The sequence below is a fragment of the Nesoenas mayeri genome (genome assembly GCF_963082525.1).
Source record: "Nesoenas mayeri genome assembly, chromosome: Z".
Classification (NCBI taxonomy): domain Eukaryota; kingdom Metazoa; phylum Chordata; class Aves; order Columbiformes; family Columbidae; genus Nesoenas; species Nesoenas mayeri.
The window spans coordinates 70,134,785-70,153,996 of record NC_137542.1 but is presented as its reverse complement, the minus strand read 5'-3'; the positions used below and the strand labels follow the sequence as shown (position 1 = coordinate 70,153,996).

The 19,212-nt window shown below is 44.8% G+C and overlaps 1 protein-coding gene across 20 annotated transcripts in view; it reads left to right on the top strand.

Moving 5' to 3' along the window:
• CELF4 (CUGBP Elav-like family member 4) overlaps positions 1 to 19,212 on the top strand; it is a gene marked incomplete at both ends in the record, with an annotated part of 683,534 nt that overhangs the window by 620,876 nt on the left and 43,446 nt on the right. For 13 of the 20 annotated variants that reach the window (XM_080362003.1, XM_080362009.1, XM_080362019.1 and 10 more), the window contains 2 exons: positions 4,627 to 4,770; positions 16,148 to 16,295. In XM_080362003.1, the coding sequence (XP_080218129.1) occupies positions 4,627 to 4,770; positions 16,148 to 16,295 (292 nt within the window). The remainder of the gene's footprint in view (positions 1 to 4,626; positions 4,771 to 16,147; positions 16,296 to 19,212) is intronic. The other 7 variants (XM_080362012.1, XM_080362002.1, XM_080362013.1 and 4 more) reach the window with 1 other exon arrangement.

The window sequence follows — 19,212 nt, the reverse complement described above, 5'->3', positions numbered from 1 at the left end:
TGTGGAAATACTGCCCTGACTGTATTGCTGAGGATCAGCATCCTCCCAGCTCTGCTTTGCAGCTGCAAAGCGAGTGCCCAGGAAAAATTTTCAACATAGGCAACCCCATTGACATGGTGACACTTAGGAAGGTAGTCTGATTGCCCAAATGAGAAGTATCCAGCAGCACCTATTCTTTTAAGCATCTTGGATCCTATATATGTCTGACATTTTCAAAAGTACTTAATAGGATCTGCACCTTCAGGTGTCTTATACTCAAGAGCATTTGTTACTGGAAGTTTCATGTAACAAGCCTTTTAAAAATATTGTTTGGCCTCAAACTTCCAACTGGTTCCATTTGAGCTAACCAAGATGTAAAATTCCACCTCTATGGCAGAGACACTCTTGCAGTAAAGTACTTAAGTAAATGCTTACCTCCCATGGTACCTTCACTAAGGTTAAAGTGGAACATGATTTAATGGCTTTGCCAAATCAGGCCCAAATTCATCAGTTTTTCAAGAAAAATATATTTAACCATCTGTGGAGACTGGTAACATGCTGGGTCAGGGAAGAGCTACAGAGTTGTCAGGAAAATAAAATTCAAGCATATATTCTGCAAAGAAACGTCTTCACAACACTTCTCCTGTGAATGCTGTTCTAGGGAGAAGTAGTTTTCCCTGATGCTGTAGAATATTATTTGCTCTCCTGAAAATCCTTTGCTTAAATTGTGTATACACAACTAATAACATAACTAATGGGAAACAGTCCCATCAACCAGGCAAAAGATTTGTTTTCCTTTCCCTTTAAGTGAAATATCAATGGATGGATATTTTATTTTTAGTTGAATATGAAATTTCACAAGTGACCTGTCAAGCTCCTCTTTTCAAGAATGGCTTTATTTCACACGTCAAGACAGGCTGGGAAATTAGTTTTTCCCACAGAGGACTCTGATTAGGGATTACAAAGTGAGTGCGGCGCAGGGTGATTTTTCCTCCATCTTTTCCCTTGCCCTGCCAGCCTAGGGAGCATCTGACCTTGCTGACTAAGGGGAGCAATTCATACTGCACATGGGAAGGGGGACGGGAAGTGAGACAGTCATGTTAAGTAGAGTTGCTGGCCCAAGAGAGAATAGGGAAGGCATAATAATACTTAGCCCTTATATTATTCTTTTCATCAGTGGATATCCAAGCACTTGAAAAAAGGAGGTTGATTTGATGGGAAAGGAGATAAATGCCAATTCCAAGTAGCCTATTGCAGAGGCACCAGCAGGAATGCTCACTTTTGTGATAGTCTCATTTGACTGTGGATTTGCAAGGTAGAGAAATGAACAGGTCCTTCCCTCAGTAAAATGCAGAATTAACGCACAGATCTCAAAGTACATTTCAAACATTATTGACTTACCCACTGTAACTTTCTTGGGGGCTGGAGAAATATAAGGTCCACTCCAACAACCAGGGAGAGCAAGAGGGAGATTATGTATTACTAATAAATGACTGAGCAGACAGGACCTATTGCCTCTGTCAGCAGACAACAGCTGATTTACACCGTGGTTTAACTGCTCGCAGAAGCAATAAATAGTCCAGATGAAGGGCTCTGCAGTTTTTACCCCATGGAAATTCTGGCCCATTATGGGGCATTTCTAATGTCATCCAGTGGATTAGTAGGAGTCACTGAAATAGAAAGTAGTCTTATTCTGCTGTAGATGAGCTGCACTGTTTGGCTCCTTCGTTAAAAATCGTGCAGTGGGTGATCTAATAGAGTTTACTCCCTGATTTTCTTTGGGCCATGTGGAAGGGCTGCACATGAGGAACTGTGTATAGAAAGAATCAGTTCCAAGGTCAAGCTTCATATTCAAAAGCGATGCAGCATCTTTACTGGCTACTTATCTTTAACCACTTACAGGCACATCTCATTGCAAAACACTCTTAAAAAAAAAAAAACCAACTTTTCCTCCTCTTTCTTTGCAGTGTGTGCTCTAACTTGTTTCTATTTGCCAATGGCCTTTCTGCCCCGTGTTTATGATACTGATGTTCAAAGAGGCCCAAAGTCCTGCTGTGACAGGCAACCCAGAAAAACAGCTCATAAGAGGCAGTCTTAGATTCCATTGGGTTAAACGGCTGCTGTGCAGTCACTACGACTCACATCAGGAGAGAAGAACACTCCAGGGGCAAGAACTTCATGTGGAGGTTACCCATGTTTTCATGATGCCAACTACAATAATAGCTTGTTTTTCAGCAGTGTGAGGCATCAGCAATTTCCTGAGGCAGTTCTCTGGCCCTAAGACTTCCAGGGCAAACAGATAGAAAGAAAGGAGGAAGGAAGAAGACACTAACTTATTTACAGTTCTCTGTCCTGCTAACTAGAGCAGGTCACATCTCCAAAATCCATATGCAGAAATGAATACTTATTCACTTCATTCTTCCGTGCTGCATTGTACCCACCACACTGCAGCCTCTGCTCTGCAAATCACAACACCAGCTCTGAGCAGCCCAATCTGCTGTGGACCAGTGCCTCCCTCCAATACAGCTGCAAATAGGTTTAAATCATTAGATTCAGGTTACCAAACAGTCTCTTGGATCAGGGTTAATTAAATGAATGTTGAAATCTAATTAAGGACTGGCCCAGGTGATAATTAGCAGGAAATGTATGCATTAAAATATTCATTTGTCGATGAGGTGCAATTAAGAGTGTGATTTGGGGAAGGATCAATAACTACATCACGTGATTTAAAAAAATGAAAAGTCGCCCAGCCTTGAGCAGAAATGCATGAGAATTTTGGCTGTTTTTCTTTAATTCCAGCCCGCCTGTGAGCTTTCAGTTTTGCTCTTATAATAACTTCTGAAGACTGCTCTCCACCCTTGAATAGAACATTCATCTCTCCAGTCCTTTGTTTTCCTGAAGCACTTCTTTCAACCCCTTGCTCTTCACCACATTGTTCGAGTGTGTTATAGATTTATTAGAGAGAGACTAACAGGTCAAAAAGAAATATTCTTTGCCAATGAATATCACTTCCCCCAGAACAGGCTGCTAATCCAGGGGAACATCACTCATTGTGTGGCCTTAGATTGTTTTGTTTTGTTTTGTTTTTAGCAAGTTAATTCCTCAAGTCTTTATTCATAACTGAGGATCTGGAGAGGCTGTTGAATATGCATAGCTTGGACTTATATATTTGTACATCCACAGCTGTGGTTTACTCCGCTATTCCCAATTTATAGCAGAGCAACTCTTCTTTCACCGAGATGACTTTTTTCAGGTTACAGGTACATGGCGGGGAGTGTGTAAGCCAGTTAATGACGCTCCCCCTTTGCAATCCCAGGCAATCCTAACTCTGCTAGGAAAATGAGGGCCCCGCAACAGCCCAGCTCCCCTGACATAGAGCTGATTTTCCGCTGTCGCTGTGGTCAGAGGTTGAGCTGGCGATTTCCCCACTGATGGTATTTCCATCTGAAAATACCAGTGTGTCAGAAGGGAAGCGCACCATGAGAGTGTGATGATTTCAGCTGCTCTCTGTCCGCCCTGACAGCTCACCTGCCCATCTCCCCAGGCTGGGTGGCAGCCCAGCTCTCAAGGCAATTATTTTTATACTACTGGGGCTGCCGCTGATCCCCCCTCCCCTGCACCCTCTTCCCCTGGGGAGACAGCGCTGTGGGGAATCAACCAACCCATGAAGTTAGGGCATCCTTGGAGCCAGCCAAAAATCTATCAGTGCCTGCCTTCCTAAGTGGATATATTTCTTCCCATCCCTGCTTCCTCTCAGAAATTTAAGAATGACAGTTACTGACCTTTCATCTCATTTTGGGGAGGAGAAGTATTTCTTTCATTCCCAAAAGCTCTACATTTTTCACAGACCGCTGCTGCCAGCTCCAACCATCGTCTGTACTTCTGTACCAGTGCTGACTGCAGACACAACCCAAACATTGTAAAGTTTTCCTGGAAAAGTATAACATTAAAAGTGGGCTTTTTTTTCTGGTAGCCTCTATTTCCTACTACTCATGGACAGGAAACTCAGGTCAATTAGGTACTATTTTTGCTCCCTTAGTTTAACAGTGCTGAAGAAATGCTTCTTTGTGATAAAACATAGACTCTGCTGAGCCCTATCTCCAAGGCTGTGCAGGGATTTCTCACTGGACGTGGGAGTTACAAAACATGGCAGTGTGTTAGGGTGATCCAGCTCAGGGCACCTGGCATGCACAGAGCTAACACATTCCATCAAAACAAATCAGTTCACAAACCCTACCATATTCACCCAGCAAAAGCTCCTACACATTACTGCACTGAGTCCAAATCTTTGCCCTCTGATAAAGACAACCTGCCACTCCAGAAGGTCTTCTATATGTTTAAAGCATAAGGCTTTTGCAGGAAGAACATTAATGACATCCTGGAAGTTTGAATTTTGGGTGAAACTGGGAATCAGGGTGCTGACCACAGTCATTCGCCCTCCAGGGTACTTTCCTTCCCTCCTGATACTCTCCTGATATACTCAGTGTATTGCAAAGGTCCAATTCAAAAGGCCTGAGAAGCTGTGTAGGAAAAATCAGGATCAGCTGAATCCCATGCTACCAAATCTGTGTTAGATGTATTGATTGCATGAGCCACTGTTTACTGGTTCATTCCCTCATGTGTGTCCTTTTATGTCTTGTCCTGCAGGGAGCCTCTTCCAGCCTGGTGGTGAAGTTTGCAGATACTGACAAGGAGCGTACAATGAGACGCATGCAGCAAATGGCAGGACAAATGGGCATGTTCAACCCCATGGCCATCCAGTTTGGAGCATACGGCGCCTATGCACAGGCAGTAAGTATAGACATTTGCTCTATGCCATGTTCACGGGTACATAGGCAGCAACCAGAATGACACAAAAGCACATGTGGGCAGAGGAAAAAATGACAAGAGCAGAGGGGGAACTAGTGGTTTCTCTGTTAAATCATTTACACGATGGGAGCAAACCAAGGCATACCATCCAGGGTAGGTGAGGGTATCTCCTAGGCAAGCCTCGGAGGTGCATTACCAGCTTCTAGCAGTAACCAAACCATGATCAGGTGTGCAGCCATACAAGACACTTCCTATGGGGTCTAAACCATTACTGTCAAATCCAAACACAACTGGTTTGTGAGGATTTGGATAAAAGAGACTTGAATTCAGCTTGTCCTAGTTCTCTGTCCCATGCCAGCACCACCTGGTGCCAAAGAAGTCTTGTGAGGGCACAAATACTTTTCTGGCCCTCCTCTGTAACCAGACCACACAGAATGAGCTGAATGGGGTGGATAGCTCTCTGCTTCATTTGGCTAGGCCTCTGCTGCACCACACATAGTTGTGGGTGTCTTTGGAGTGACCATAAGATAAAACAGAAGTGGGCTGTTGACAGACGTGGGCTTTTTTTATCTAGCATGCTAGGTAATATTAAAATGAACAAGCAGACATATGCACACATAGAGTCCTGGCTCCTCAAAGCAGTATGATTTAAGCACACTGGGAAAATGCATCAGCTATTTAAAGCAGAGTTGCATGGTCTAACTTCAGGTACTCTACCTGCATAGCAAACCTGGACCCTGGGACCCAGAGAAAATGTGACTGTACAGGGATCTGGACCCCTGACAAAGCCCTGAAATTGATGCCTCTGGCATAAATGCCTTTCCTTAGGCTACAATTAACAAGGACCTGCAAGACAAGATCAAGTTCAGGTAACTTGGTCTCTCTGCCAGATATTTCAGAGGAAGGCAGCAGTGATCCCTGCAGCAGGCAGACAAAATACTGCCAGGTGACTTTGGCCCCCTTCTCTGGAGCAGATTTGCAGGTGGTGACAGTGCATCTAGATGCTTCATCCATTTGGTGGTAAAATGTGGCCCTCTTGTACCCTGTGCTAGATTCACATGTAGGAGGGAAGCATCATTAATCTCATTTTCCAGAGTAACATCTTGCTGAATGAGAGACTGAATATCTTGCCTTGGGTAATATAGGGCAAGCTCAGGAATCACACTCCAGCAGACCTGTACTCCCCCCAGCATGCTGACTGCAAGGCTCTCCTTTCTCCCTTGCTTGTTTCCTTCTCAATCCTTGGCACCACAGATTTCCCATCACATCCATATATTATATTTTTTAGCTTGAGGGGCTAGAAATTTCTGTCATCTGCTAAGCGTCATGTGCCTGACTGGACACTTGGTACAACCAAGCATACCCCTTGTATGGACCATGTAGGACTCTCTGTAGAGCTACACAGAATTTCCCTCTTTCATCACAGATACACACATCGGTTCTAAACTTTTAAAATTCTCTCCCCACTAGATAAATTCCATTCTTCACTCCATTTTGCCCTCTTCATTTTTATTCCCAGGCAAAGACAATCTTTGCCTCTTCCTTTGTCCCCTGTTCCCCTTCTCACACGATTAAAGAGCTGTGTCCTCCCTAGCCAGGCTGTGTTTAACTGTCCTTCTGGCCAGGGAAGGCTGCAGGAAGGGGAAAATGACAGTAAATCACAGCTGAGCCTGGGCCAGTGGCCAGCAGGCTGGCAGGGAGATGCAGCGCCTGTGCCCCCACAGAGCAGAGGAGTGAACAGGAGGCAACCCATGGGCAGCTGAGACCAAACATCTGCAGAGGTTGTCAGGCAGGAGATGTGACTCCAGTGTTACGCTACAGGCACTGATCAGGCAGCTGGAGTGGTGGTGAAAACAGAATCACAGAATCCCAGAATGTGAGGGATTGGAAGGGATCTCAAAAGCTCATCCAGTCCAATCCCCCCACCGGCACAGGAACAGCCAGATGAGGTTACACAGGAAGGTGTCCAGGTGGGTTTGAATGTCTCCAGAGAAGGAGACTCCACAACCTCCCTGGGCAGCCTGTTCCAGAGTCTGTCACCCTCACTGAGAAGAAGTTTCTTCTCAAATGTAAGTGGAACCTTTTGTGTTCCAGTTTGTACCCTTTACCCCTTATCCTATCATTGGTTGTCACCCAGAAGAGCCTGGCTCCATCCTCGTGACACTCACCCTTTATATATTTGTAAACATTTATAAGGTCACCCCTCAGTCTCCTCCAAACTAAAGAGACCCACTGTCCCGATGCTCTGGTCCAAAAACTTTCCTCACACTTTGGTTTATCTGGAGTAATTCTTCTAATTGCCAGCTAAGGCTTTTACTGGTATCAAAGAAGATGCAGTCTGCACCTTTACACCACAAAAGTTCCCTCCATCTATTTCTCACCAGATAATACAGAACATTATGAAGGTAGGTGATCGAGGGAGGATTTATCATTGAAGGAAGAGTGAAAACAATTTCTCAGTCCACTTCTGCTCCACTTGAAACCAATAAATATATTTCCTATTGATTTCTGTTTAAGCAGAATTGGACCCATTCTATTTTTTTTTTTTCTCTTAAATATGCTAATAAGGCGGGGGGAAGAATACGTTTTAGATCTCGACCCATTGGATATGACAAGCTGGTGACACCAATTACCCTGGGGACTTCAGAGCTGTCTAAATGATGGGATCACATTTCTGTGTGGTGCTTGTACACCCAGAGTGTGCTCAGATGCTGTCTCTCAATCAGCCTCCCTATCTGTGTCTCTCCCTATCTGCTTCATCTCACAGTCTCACACAAAAGGGAAGGAAGGGAGCACCGAGGCTCTGTGACGTTCCCTCGGTCCTGATTAATACACCTCGGACTGCTGGCTCTTAGATATCATAGTGATTGGCATCTCGTAAATGCCAGTGGGAGATGGAGGGATTGATAGGGGGAGAAAGAAAAGGGGGGCAGTTTTATTCAGCTCAAACTGAAGTTGAAGAGCTAAAGCAAGTCAAGAGGAGGGAAGGTGAAATAGTGAAAATACAAGAGCAGGATGGCGGTGACAGCTGATGCCACTGCCACTAGCAACTTGTGTGACCTTGGGTGAATCGTTTGATCCCCTGGTCTCAGTTCCCCATGTACAAAGAAAGCTGATCATCAGAGTTATTTATTTTCCTTTCTCCCTCAGGGATATGTCTCTGTCTTGTGCTGTCTCTTCATGGGTTTTCACACAGGGTTATGATGGTAACACAAGTTTAAGTACTGCCTCGGTGCTCACTAGTAAGGCCAGAACTGGCACAAGACACTAGGTTCTCTGATTTGTGCTCATAACCTGTCCTCACAGCTACTCCACCACAGTCCAAGATTGACTGATGTCTCCACATAAGAATTCCCAAGCAATCCCATGAGAGGTGGTTAATCAATAGTTTTTAATGGTATGTCCCCATGGAGGAGTTTGCCAAGTCCCCTACACAATGGTTTCTTGGTGAATCTCCTCCAGTGAGGCACCATGCACAGGACTCGATTAGCTCCTGCATCAAGGTGGCCAGCACAGCAGAAATCCACACAGTACAGCTGTTTGAGAGATTGGTGGGCAGCCACGGCTTTGCAAACCGAGCAGCACCACTGAGGAGAGGCAGTAGAGGTCTCAGTCTATCAGCTTGACTGATAATCATTAGTGTTGCCACCAGGACCACTTTGGGTCTCAGCTTCTCTTTAAGTTACCTCCTTTGCAGCTCAGCAAATGGCCGTGTCACAGTTCACTCCCTGCTGCTGCTCACTGCCAAGCCACTCAACCTCAGCTTAAGCAACTTTAACCTTGATCACAGCAACAGCCTCATATCAGCTAAGCAACTAGTCCTTGGGTTCAGCAGGCACAGGGCCTCAGCTCTGGAAGCAAAAAAGTCAGGAAGCAAAGGAGGTTCTCTGTGTCTGTTTTTTGCCTGCACTCCTTTTGGGCCACCAGACAAAGCTTGGCACTAACTCTGTGTGCTGTTCTGGTGACAGAGAAAACCACGTCAGACTCACCTCACCTCTTTTGTATGCAGCTCAAAGCAAGTCAGGTTTCATGGCTCCCTAAAGCTCCTAGAGCCCCTGTACTAATTTATTTCAGGTTTTTTGGATTGTTTTAGGTTTTTTCTTTTCAACAATATCTTCCCATACTCATTTAACTTCCCCTTTTATGGGGCAATTACTTATTTCAGTTCACTCATGTATAGGGCTCCAGCCCTGTTTGTTTTCAGGTTACTGTGGATCTACATCAGCTGGGTATTGATAGCTCAGTTAAGGCCAGTTTGAGGTATAGATCTGAACTCAGCCTGGAGAGAAGGAAACTGATGCTAGGTGGCACCACCTTTGATTTGCTGCCAGTTGAGAACAAACCTGAGGGCACACACTCCAGCTCAGAGCCGCGCAGCACACCTTTTTTGTCCCTGGTAGGCAATGGGGTGGCTGAGTCCAAAATTGTAAACAGTAAAAATCAAAACAGACTATGAATGGTGGTAGTATAGTCCTGGCTCAAATAAGCAGCAGTGGCAAAAGTTCCTGCAAGTCTTCTTTCTGTGAAGAAAGAGGCAAGTAGTTAGTGGCTGAATCATGTCACTGCTGCTCCACCATGCAGAAAAGGAAATGTGCACAGATTGAAAAGAGTTGGGGAGATGGGAAAATGCAGAAGAGCAGAGCAAGAACAAAGGAAGGAGCCTTGCAAAGTGACAGATACAGTATAAATTATTTAATTTTTAAATTATTTAAAATAAGATCAAAGTCATAAATCAAGTTTGCATAAAAAATGGAGTGGGAGTGTTAGCCACGGTCTCCTGGCCAAATTCCAGCCATGGGACTGATTGCATCCTGCAGCAGAGGACAGATATAGAGGTAGTGAATAAAAACAGATGGGGACTGGGGCAACATAGGCAGTGGTAACATTTGCTCTCCAGCCTGGAGCAAGTCCTTTTCCATCAGAAAATCCCTTCTCCTCTACTCTGAAATTCAAAGTACAAATGTCTGCAGCTCCAGAACTGCAGACAATAACCGCAACGAATCTGGGAACATCCAGCACAGCAAAGCTCTCAGCCGTCACCATAAGTGGTCACCTTGAGAAGCTAGGGCAACAGTGACTGCCCTGCTGGCCACAAAAAGCGTAGGTGTCCCCCTGTGCATCCCTGCCCCAGCGCCAGTGGAGATGAAAGGTTATTTCTGCTAAATGATCTGAGGTAGTGCTGAAGGGAAGAATCACTTCTTCCAATATTTATTCAATTCGTACTGTGAAATTATTTTGGAAAGATACTTAAAAAATTCAGCTAGCCCTATGAAATCAGGGAAAATTTACTGAATATAGAGTATCTTCTGCATATAATAGCTATTGTATTTAAGTGACCAAAATGGGACAGCATATTTGGTAAATACTACCTGTTATGCAAATCACTTTTTCTGATCTGTTCCAGAAGAGGAAGCTATTTTGAATCCATAATGCTTTGTAGCAGGACTAATACTATATTTTTGATTGTCTGCTCCCTGGTAATTCAGAAATAATGAACACTCAGATTTGGGCTCTATATACATGGGGTTTTTTTAGGTTTGGGGTTTTTTCCACTGTTCTCAGGAAGTTAGAAATCCAAACTATGGTGTACCAGGCTTCTGAAAGACACTGAAAAACATGAATCCAGGTGTTGCACATTTGTTTAGCTTTCTTAAAATATTTTCAAAGTACAAATTTCTGTTTCCACGAAGACGTTAAAAATGTCTGAAGGACTATTCTAATTTTTTTTACAAAATATCTTCTGCTTGTTTGAATGCTTATGAGATATATCTTGTTTGATTTCCCAATGGCCAGTTAGATAATACAGACATGAATTTGTCAGTTCTGTGATTTTACCAAATATGAGTCTTCTTACTGCTTGATTGATCACTTTACTTACCTCTTTCTATCACAGGGATACCATGAGGATTAATTAGCTAAGTGTTTGTGTAGATCGTTAGAGGTGGGAAGCGTGGGATGCTGTTATTACTTTTATTATTATTACTGAATGAAGAATTTGAAAAGTCAAACAAAATATCATGTGGTTCAAAGACAAGGATATAAAATAACATTGAATAAAAGGAGAAGGTCATCAGATCGTTCAGAGTAAGCCGTTTTGCAAGGACAATGATCACATTATTTCAAAAAGCGTGCATCAGAAATAATCCTTCTCTCTTCTCTTCCCCTTCTTTGGTTTCATGTGCATTTCTTTTGGGGGCTGGGGAAGGCAGGTTGTAGCATCCTTGTCCTATTTCTAGCAGGAGTTTTTGGCCTTGAGAAAGTCACTTCATCTCTCCATGCATCTGTTCCTCCTGTAAGAAAAGGACAATATTTCCTTTTGTTGAGCGCAGTTGCACAACCCTGACATCTAACAGCCACCTGATACCAGAGCTGGCTGTCCCATTCCCAACCCCACCTCTGGCTAGCCCCCAACCTGTCCCTACCCCATGCCAATAGTCTGACAGTGACCACATGGGTACATACTTCTGGGAGAAAAACTGTCAGTAACTGCCATGTTTTTTACTGTATGGTTAACACTATGCTGGTGGTGTTCCTGACCTGGTGCTTGGCCATGTGGGGCATGAATCTGTCCTGGTGCAAAGGTAGAGGCAAGTCACAGAGAGGGAGCTTTGCATCAGCAAGCACTTGTTTTGGTGCAGCTGTGCTGTACAACTTCACCCTTGGTTGCTTTCTCTCTTAATCTCCCATGCTAGGATAGGATGGATAAGCTGTGGAAATGCCCATCCATACATTGATGACAAAGCTGGGTGAAGTTTAGGCACCTCAACTTGAGGCAACAAAAAAGTGTGTGAGATAAATCTTTCCATCTCTCTGTTGACCAGCCATCACTACCACCCTTACCGTGCTTTGGATGGCCTCACCAGTGCCTCTCCAGCTGCTCCGTCGGTTCGCAAGCCCTGGGACAGGGGACCGCAGGCTCATAGTTGTTGAGGTGTTGTCCATGGGCATGAATCAGTTTCATAGCAACTCCTGGTCTCATCAGAATACCAATATTTGAGCCAGGTTGGAGGAAAGAGGGAATGAATCTATAAAATTGGATGGTAAAAAGCTTTAAATGCTGAGGCAAAGATCATGCCAAGGAAGTAGAAAAAGTAAAAAGAAATACATCCTTTCAGCTGAGGAAAGGAAAAGCTCCTCTCCATCCCCTTGGATCAGTCTGAGATAACAAGGCTGCTGCCTTTCTGATTAGTGCTCTGTGGCCCCAACCCAGGCAGGAAAAATCTGCATTTCAAATGGCATATTTTAAAGTACACAGTACCCAGGGGCCCAGCTGCTATTGATTTGCCTCTGGTGGGGTCACTGCCTCACTTTCTACAGCTTTATTAACTGGGACCATATACTGGGCCTCTTTCAAAGTGAAAGGGGAGTGGATGGGACATTTGTCTTCAGCGGGAACTGGGGAAGGAGTGGGGTGACATTTATTGGGAATGCCCCAGAGGTTCTATGAGGGAGGCTGGTGACCCTTTCAGGACTTGCCCTCCTTTTGTGGATTTCCATGAGGCCACCCTGAGAGGAAAGAGTTAGGCCTGTGCTGTCAGATTCCTTCAAGGTGACTGAGTTTCCATTCTCCCAGCACTGTGATACCACTGCACTCATCCAGGCTGTGGCCACCAGCTGCTGGGCTGGGAAGGACCCACCTCCTCCTCCCCCTTAACCTTTACCTCTGAGCATCTCTGACCAAGGAGGGAAGGGCATGAATGGGACACAGACCTTAGAAGGGTGGCAAGAGTGTTAACAAGGGTAGAAACGTCCTGACGTGGTTGGATATGGCTGGACTTCGCTTTACAGCCAAGGAATCAAAGTTGGGGTACGTGACTGTTTTCACGTATGGAATACTATACTTCTTCTAGCCTCATGGGTTGGCTTGGAAGGCTGTAGCCCCATGTACATCCTCTGGGTCATGAGATACAGTGCTCCAGCTCAGTTCACCATGCCAGGGAGGTTTTCAGTTATTCAGGACATCCTGAGCATCCACAGAGCAACTGAGCATACCAAAAAGGGGGTGACGATTCTCTGCAGGATGCCTTCTGTAGCAGAAGCAACTGAACCTAGTTTCCCAAATCGCAGGCTAGGGCCTTATTTTTACTGCATGAGCTTTTTAACCCTAGGATTAATTTAACCTCTTTGCTCCTCAAGCTCTTAATTAAGTGTCTGTGGGAGTGTGGCCAGTTTAAAGCAGCTGTTTCACCAAAACCCACCAAGCTTTAAGCTGCAGACCCTGCACCTTCAATACTAATTAACAGATTAGGAACATCTTACTGTTCTCATAGAAAATACCTTCTTTCTGAAGATCTATGACAGAAAAGCATGAATGACATCACACTGCAAAAAGACGCATGCTTGTAGCCAAGGCACTTTCTACAAACATGCATCTTGCAGTGCAAAATTATAAGCTCTCTGAATAACCAAGAAGCTGCATACTCAAGTCACCCTGTTTGCAAACCAGGAGGAGCACCTGTCATTGTGAAGTTAACTCTGAACAGCCTAGAAGCATCCACAGGCAGAAGAAGTTGCATAAGACATAATGTCACAAGTGATTGTCTAGCTCTGCTGAGTGCAAAATGGAGATTTTCTTTGGAGCAGCACAATCATTTGTACTACCACTGGAAATGTAGTATCTTTTAGGCAGAGCCCTGTTTCTCTTGCAGTATAGGTGAAACACAAAAGAAAGGGGGAAAAAAAAATCAACACTTTTCCTTTAAATAATTGGGAAACAAGGTCTAAAAATATTTGCTGATGGCAAAGTAAGGAGTGGGAATGATTTCAGCTGACTGTTGCTACATGCAGCTGATCTGGTCACCTGGGATTCCAGATAGAGTCAATGGGGAGAAACAAAGGTGTAATTCATCTGCCCAGAGGCATTCGTCTACAGAAGGGGGAGATGAATCTTGGCCTAGGCTCCTCTGCCTTTTATCACATAGCTCGGAAGAAAGCCCATCTCTATTTAGTTTACTGAATCTGACAAAGGGAAATGCCTAAAGCATTGTCTCCTGCCTGCCCTAGAATGTCTCTGGTACAAATACCAGGCTCTTATCTGCCAGTCAGAGTGACCACGGCACACACATGACCAGCCAAATGTCACTCTGTGTTTTGGGGTGAGCTTGTTCATACAAGTCTGGTCAGCTTTGGAGAAACATGGAAAAAAGCAAAGGCTAAACTGGGGCTGTACCCAGCCCTTGCACCTGTGTCCATCTCAGTGAAGCGCTATTTCAATCAGCAGCACTAAACAGATCCTATAGGCACAGATCATGGCATTTCTGTAACTGGGCAGTTATATCTTCAGTTGTCCCCAGGTGAAAATATCCAGCACAGAAAATAAGACATGGGTCAGCACACGCAGCACTGGAGTCAATCCAACATTAAAGATGGATGGATTCCCCCTTCCTCATTCACTTCATTGGCATACTTACTAAAATCACCTGCTCAGTGTCTCCTCTGGAGAACAAACCCAAACAATGCCTAGAAAAAAATACACTCCTTAAAGGGAAATTAGCACTGTGCTATAATAGAAAAGATTGCCTAATCACTCCATCAATAGTTACAAAGAACAGGATATCACTAGTTAAAATGTGAAAGTGTCTTAGGCAGTGTGTAATAAAAAAAGGGTAATTAACAATCAAAGGGAAAGCCATCACCTTGCCACCAATCTGCATCAGGCTGCAAAAAATAATAGTACTCATCTCTAGTACAGCACTTTTTATCTGTAGATCTGCAGGCACTCCTACCTGGGGAAGCAAATATCCTGTGCCTCGTTTTATCACTGGAGAAACCAGGACAAGTTTACACAATTTGTCCATGGTTATGCTGCAGATCAGCAGCAGAGCATTTTTGCTTTTGTCTCTTCACAGATGGTGACAAGTTTCAACATCTGAATGAGAGTGGTGATTTCAAGGTTTTGGTTTAGTGTATACGAACAGCTAATTTAGCCAATATTTCAATATTAAACTGAACAGTAGGGAACTGGCTGTTCCCTGCCATGGCCTTTGAGGTCTGTTTAATGCTGAGAAGCATGTTCCGTCTGCTTAAACAACAGCATCAGAGGGTGGTTTCCTGGTGGGAGAGAGTGCAATCACAAAAAGCAGCAAAACAGAGGTACGCCAATTCTGGAGACAGCAAAGACATGGGTCACTTCTAAAATCACTACAGAAAAAGTTTCCTTCTCCACTATTATCCTCAAGTCATGCATTACCAGGGGCTGGGGAGAGAACACAGTGAGGTTTTGCTCTCTGCTCTTCTTTCCCACACAATTTCTCTAAACATCCACCGCTGGTCACTCATGGGGGTTGGATATGGAGTCAGATGTACCTCATCTGGCTCTTCCTACAGCTCCAGTGAAAGGGACAAGAAGCAGCTCCATCCAAACTGCCTTCTCCTTCACACCAGGAGCATTTTACAAGCCCACTGCAGCGATACTGTGCACAGGAACTGCAACAACTGTGTGCTAGGGTCAGGGTGTAAAATAATGATGGGAAAGTCGAGTTTTAATGTAAGAAGCATTTCCAGGATACATAAACATTCATCACCCTTCTGATCCAAAATTTTTACCCCCAAATGCCTGAAAATGTAGCCTGTCTTCCTCATTTATGAGTTTTGTAGGTGCCCTGAAAGAAGCAGCACTTTGATCACTTTCAGGAAAAAAAAAAAAAAAAAAAGTAAAATTAAGGAAATCATCCCAGATCAGAACTACAGGGAGGGTTTTTCTCGCACACTGCATGAATGTTGCCAAAGTAGGGAAGCTCCTTTCCCATGTACAACTCTTCGGAGAGTGTCTGTTTGGTTGTGTTTGTCTGTTTAGGAGGTTTGGTCATTTGCTCAGTCCCCACCACAGGCCTCCCATCAGTGTAAGAAAAAAACACATTTTTCGCTGACAGATGTAAACAAATCAGTTTATCCCCTAGAGAACTAGCTAAGCTTGCTGCTCTGGAGAGGGGATCCCCTCTCCCCACCACTTGACATACACTGATCTCCTATCAGCAGCCACTGGTGCGTTCCCAGACCTTTGATATAAGCAACCCAAGCCATGAAACCTCTCTGCTCAGGAATGTATAAAGCCTTTTTTCTGCCTTACTGACCAAGGGAGGGCCAGAGAATCAAAGGGTTGAGTCTAGCTCATAGGAGACCTCCACACTGAGGGAGGACACATTATGGGGGTGGGCACCATAAAGACCCCAAGATGCAAAGATGCATTTTGCCTCTGGCCTCTGTAGCAAGAAGGAAGGTCAAGGATGGGAGGTACCACAGACATGGCAAGCAGATGCCTCCAAATAGACCAGTCAGACCTTCACTGTCCTGGTGCTGGTGCCAGGGGCTGCCTTGCTGTTGACTGCGTGATATTTTTTCCCTGCTCTCTTTGTTCCAGCTGATGCAGCAGCAAGCCGCGATCATGGCGTCGGTGGCGCAGGGCGGCTACCTGAACCCCATGGCAGCCTTTGCCGCGGCCCAGATGCAGCAGATGGCGGCTCTGAACATGAACGGCCTGGCAGCCGCCCCCATGACACCAACCTCAGGTAAGGGGCTGCAGGGGTGGAGAGGGTGGAGGGCAAGAGAATCTGGCCACATCTCAGGGGAGATTTGGCAGGACATGTTAGCTGACCGGTTCTCCCTCAGCAAGGGTTTACTGAAATGCTGGTCTTGCTGCTGAAGGCCACCAGAAGTGAGGAGTGGAGTCAGCCAGATCATTTTGTGGTCTGGGAAAAGAGGGAAGGGGCAAAGAAAGGGTGTTACTGCCTCTTCCAGAGTGAGGGACGGCTGAAGGTCAGCTTCTGTATCATTAAATAGCTGTAAAGGCAAAGTTAAAGGATTTGTCAGCAGTCTGCTGTTGGGCTACTCGTGCCCCACACTGAGTGGCGCACACTGGTGGGTGAGGAGACCAAGAGAGTTGAGACCCACTAGAGCTGAGATGCAATGGACTTGTTGGTGAGAAGGAAGGTTGCTGACAAGGAAGGCACTGGAAAGGGCTCTCAGCTATGACCCTTCCTTCTCAGCCATGTCCCTTACACAGCTTTCCTTTAGCTCGGAGACAAATGGTACAAAACATCCCCTAGTGACCTACACTTGTTCATTGGTGGTGCATATAGATGTCCAAGGAGTGAGTGGTGGTGTTGCCACAGCCAGGCTGGTGCACGAGCCGGGACATCTTCAACTAGATCAGGTTGCTCAGAGTCCTGACCAGCCTGGACTTAAAGGTCTCCAGGGATGGGGCATCGACCACCTCTCCAGGCGATCTGGGCCAGTGTTTCACCACCCTCATTGTAAAAATTTTCTTCCTCATGTCTAGTGTGAATCTCCCACCTTTTAGTTTAAAACCATCATCCCTTGTCCTGTTCCTACAGGCCCTGCTAACAAGTCTGTCCCCTAGGACTTCAAGTGCAAGGAAATAATTTGGGCAGGAACAGGTCAAGGAACAGGTCAAGGAATCAATGGGACTGGTAGTCACAAAATAGCATGTGGCCTAACAGTGAGGAAGTAGCATAGCAGGGAAAGTGGGGCCCAGCCATAAGAGAAACAAGAATTTGGGGAGCTTTGTAATATACCACTGGGTCTGGTAGAGGAGAGGAGTACTCAAAGTACATCTTCAGAGGACCAGGTTGGGATAAATGGGTCCCTGGGGTGATGCAGGTGGCTCCTATGCGAGGCACTGGGGATGGAACTATGTTCAGAAAAACATGGCTTGTCTGAACCTTGAAGCATTGACCTGTCCTGGAGGGGACCAAATTACCAACTTGACCAAGGTTTGGGATGCAAGATGGGAGGAGTGAGCTATGCCAGAGCCAGCTGTGGTGCAGACAGCTCTGGGCAGAGATAGATCTGGGACTCTAGAGCAGAACAGTAAGATACGAAAGGAGCAGCTTTCATTGCCAGACATGTAGAGGTCTGCACCAGCCTTGGAGCTGACAAAGCAGCCAGGAAAGCCATTCCTCATGGCTGAGGAATGCTGGATGTCAGGGAGATAAGGCACTGCAGCAGTGCAGGCTTGGGGGCTGTTCCTAATGAACTGATTTCTGTCAAGGAAAACCTCCCCGTTCACACACAGTTTGGTGTCTCTTTCAAATCCGTAGCTGGGAGCAATGTTAGTGGCTACTGGATCAGATACCTATATTTTTCTTTGCTTGCACTGGAATATGAGGCGGAGGGGAATAAAAGGGAAAGAAAGACAGATCCCATTCTACGTGAACTTATGGACACTCAAGGAAAAGTGCTTGACTCCAAAATCTTATACCACACATTTTGAAATAGATGTTTACACAACGATAAATGTATAAACGACGAGTTGATGGAGCTACTGCAAATCCAAATAGAAAAGTGGCTTAATTATATGTGGACCCTTTAAACCCACTGCTGGAAAGATTATCATATTTGCATTAGCTAGATTTGTTTTGTGTTGGTGGGAGCAGAGAGAACGTCAAACAAAGACTGCCTGGAATTCAAATGTTCTCAGGGCCTGGAAAGCGGAATCCAAGCAGTAGTTTGTGATGATCCCATCACAAAAGAGCACAGACTCTTTTGCACACAAGTAAGTCTTGAGCAGGAGCGAGTTCTCTGACATAGGTGTGTAAATACCAGTACATTAGCCAAATTCTGTGCCTGCCATGATATCCAGCACATGAAAAATATCACAGTGCTTCTTCAGTGTGAGCTCTGCTTCTCTTCTGGTGTGCCTGGTGCCTTTTGGGGACTGGTAAACTCTTATTGTCAGAATACAGGCAAGGAAAGCTCATGTTTTTTTACATGCTTTCCAGAGCACCCATGACTGGTCATTATTGAAAATAAGATGCCGGTATAGACGATCCCTTGATCTCTTTCAAGGTGGCAGATTTTGCATTTGCCTTACAATATGTTTTCAATCATGGAGCCAATGCACTTTGGCATTATTGTAGATTTACCTTGAATGGGCAGCTTCCTTTATGAAAAACTTCCATAATGGGTTGTGGAAATGTCCATTGACAATTATTCACTGGTGAAATGTTTAGACTTTGAAGTGACTCCTTGTATTACTACAACAGCCACAAAGCTTGTGATAAGATGCATGGGAAATGTTTCACATAATGTCTGAGAAACAAGGCTACAACACTAGCAGCAACTTCTGAGTAGCCAGGAGATATCTAAAGCCTAACATGAATTCTCCTGCTGGCTTTTGTTAGCATTCAGAAAGCCAAATGGAAAATGATCATTCTGCTTCATAGCAGGATTTCCAGTCATTGAAGTATATCTTTGTTCTGACTTGGAATGAAAATGAAATATTTCAAAGTTCTCTGAAAAACAGGAACTAGAAAAAGTGTTTGGAACATTGAAAAAAAAAAAAAAGTGTTTTCATCTTTTCTAAGCAAGAGAAAAATTGTGCTAGAAAAAGAGCACTGGTAACCCAGGAGTCCTAGAGCCTTTGGACACATTGGCTGAGCACAGTGCCTCTGTGCTGGTATCTTC